Source organism: Benincasa hispida, chromosome 3, assembly GCF_027475165.1.
Source record: "Benincasa hispida cultivar pf3 chromosome 3, pf3_genome.v1.1, whole genome shotgun sequence".
NCBI lineage: Eukaryota > Viridiplantae > Streptophyta > Magnoliopsida > Cucurbitales > Cucurbitaceae > Benincasa > Benincasa hispida.
The window spans coordinates 62,527,233-62,529,476 of NC_143480.1; the positions used below are offsets into that span (position 1 = coordinate 62,527,233).

At 34.2% G+C, this 2,244-nt stretch overlaps 1 protein-coding gene across 1 annotated transcript; it reads left to right on the forward strand.

Moving 5' to 3' along the window:
* The first annotated feature begins 397 nt into the window (after positions 1-397).
* On the forward strand, positions 398-1,024 carry LOC150037449 (uncharacterized). Its single transcript, XM_090312006.1, has 3 exons — positions 398-593; positions 701-826; positions 945-1,024. Exons 1-3 carry the CDS (start codon positions 398-400, stop codon positions 1,022-1,024), a joined length of 402 nt encoding a protein of 133 aa, XP_090168132.1.
* Positions 1,025-2,244: the final 1,220 nt, after the last annotated feature.

Consider the following 2,244-nt stretch of genomic DNA (forward strand, 5'->3'; position numbering starts at 1 on the left):
TTGTAATGATGCTGACACATGCTTGGATGACATTTCTTTGTATGCTAAATGGTTAGATATTCTGCAAGTTTGTAGCACAATGTATAAGTGCATTTCTCTTGATTCTTTGCACACTGCGAATGAGATAGAGAAACTTGCTGTGCAGTTGAAGCAATTGCCTACTCATCTAAAATATGCATTCTTATATCATTCTTCTTTTTTTCCTGGTATTATTTCTGTTAATCTAAATGAATGTGAATAAGATAAATTATTCAGAGTGTTAAGGGATAATAAATCTGCAATTGGTTGATCTATTGAGGATCATAAGGGGATTAGTCCATCAATCTTTATGCACAGAATATTGATGTAAGATTCCTTTACTCCTTCAATAGAACATCAAAAGAGACTAAATCCCACCATGAAGGATGTGGTTGAAAAGGAAGTTTGGAAACTTTTGAATGCAGGAAGCATTTATGCTATTTCTAACAGTTCTTCGGTGAGCCCTGTGCAGGTTGTTCCAAAGAAAGGTGGAATGAAGGTGATCAAGAATGATAAAGATAAATTCATATCCATTAGATTAGTGACGGATGGCATGTTTGTATCGGTTATAGGAAGTTAAACAAAGCTACTAGAAAATATCATTTTCCACTTCCTTTTATTCATCAAATACTCAATAGGATTACAGGTTATTCTTACTATTGATTCTTATATGGATATTCAGGGTATAATAAGATTATTATTACTTATGTTGATCAGGAGAAGACTAACTTCACTTGTCCCTATAGAACATTTGCTTATAGAAGAATGTCTTTTAGTTTATGTAATGCACCTGCCACTTTTCATAGAGGTATGATGGCAATTTTTCAAAGGTTGATAGAGGAGATCATGGAAGTGTTTATCGATAACTTTTCTATTTTTGGATTTATTTTGATTCTTGTCTTGCCAATCTTACTCTTATTTCGCAGAGATGTCAAGAAGCCAATCTTGTGCTAAATTGGGAAAAATTTCACTTCATGGTAAAGGAGGGCATTGTCTTGCAGCATAAAGAATCTCAGAATGGTTTGGAGGTGGATTGGCAAAAATTTATCCAGTCAATCAATTGCCACATCCCACAAATGTAGGAGTTAGAAGTTTTCTAGGACATGCAGGGTTCTACAGGAGATTTATCAGAGACTTTTAAAAAACTGCTAAACCCTTAAGCAACTTTCTAGAAAAATATGCTAAATTTGTTTTTTATGGTGCATATTTGAAAGCTTTTACTTTTTTGAAAGAAAAAATTATTTTTGCTCCTGTCATTGTTGCACCTATGTGGTCTTAACATTTTGAAATTATGTGTGATGCTAGTGATTATGCATTAGGTGTTGTCTTATGCCAACGTAACGATAACATTTTTAGGGTGATATATTAAACTAGGAAAACTTTTGATAGTACTCAACATAATTACATTACTACTGAAAAAAAAGTTGCTACCTATTGTATTTGCTTTTGATAAGTTTAGGCCCTACTTACTGGTATTTAAGGTAATTATTCATACTGACCATGCAACTCTGAATTTTTTGTTTTCTATGAAGGATTCCAAACCTAGATTGATGATATGGGTTTTGCTTTGCAAGAATTTGATTTTGATATAAATAACAAGAAATGATGTGAAAATGTGGTTGCAGACCACCTATCTAGACTTGAGCTTCAGCAGAGAAACCAAGCTCAGCTAATGTTGAGACCTTCCCTGATGAGTATCTATATAAGGTAGAGGACATGTTGCCTTGGTTTGCTGACATTGTTAATTATCTTGTAGCTAAGATGTTGCCTCCTAATCAAACCATACCACTGGGAGGACCCTCTTCTTTACAAGGTGTGTGCAGATGGTCTCATCAGAAAGTGTGTCCATCAGGAGGAAGTTGTAAACATCTTGACCTCTTGTCATTCTTCACCCTATGGAAGTTATTTTAGAGCAACTAAAACTACAGCCAAGGTGCTTCAATCAGGTTTTTATTGGCCTTTTCTTTTTAAAGATTTTTATACTTTTGCCAAATCTTGTGATAGATGCCAACATATTGGCAATATCTCTAGATAACATGAGCTTCCTATGACCTCTATTTTGGAGGTGGAACTTTTTTATGTATGGGATATTGACTTTATAGGACCCTTTCCTTTGTCTTTAGAAGGCTATGCATATATATTAGTTGTAGTTGATTATGTGTCTAAATAAGTAGAAGTCGTAGCTACTATGAATAATGATGGCCGCATTGTTTTGAAATCGTGCAT

What these genes read in the sequence shown, in the direction of transcription:
- LOC150037449 (XM_090312006.1), top strand. Translation starts at nt 398, where the DNA reads ATGAAGGATGTGGTTGAAAAGGAAGTTTGGAAACTTTTGAATGCAGGA. An exon ending in GTTTGTATCGGTTATAGGAA is followed by an intron (nt 594 to 700) that starts GTTAAACAAAGC and finishes ATGGATATTCAG; the next exon opens with GGTATAATAAGATTATTATT. An exon ending in ACCTGCCACTTTTCATAGAG is followed by an intron (nt 827 to 944) that starts GTATGATGGCAA and finishes CTTATTTCGCAG; the next exon opens with AGATGTCAAGAAGCCAATCT.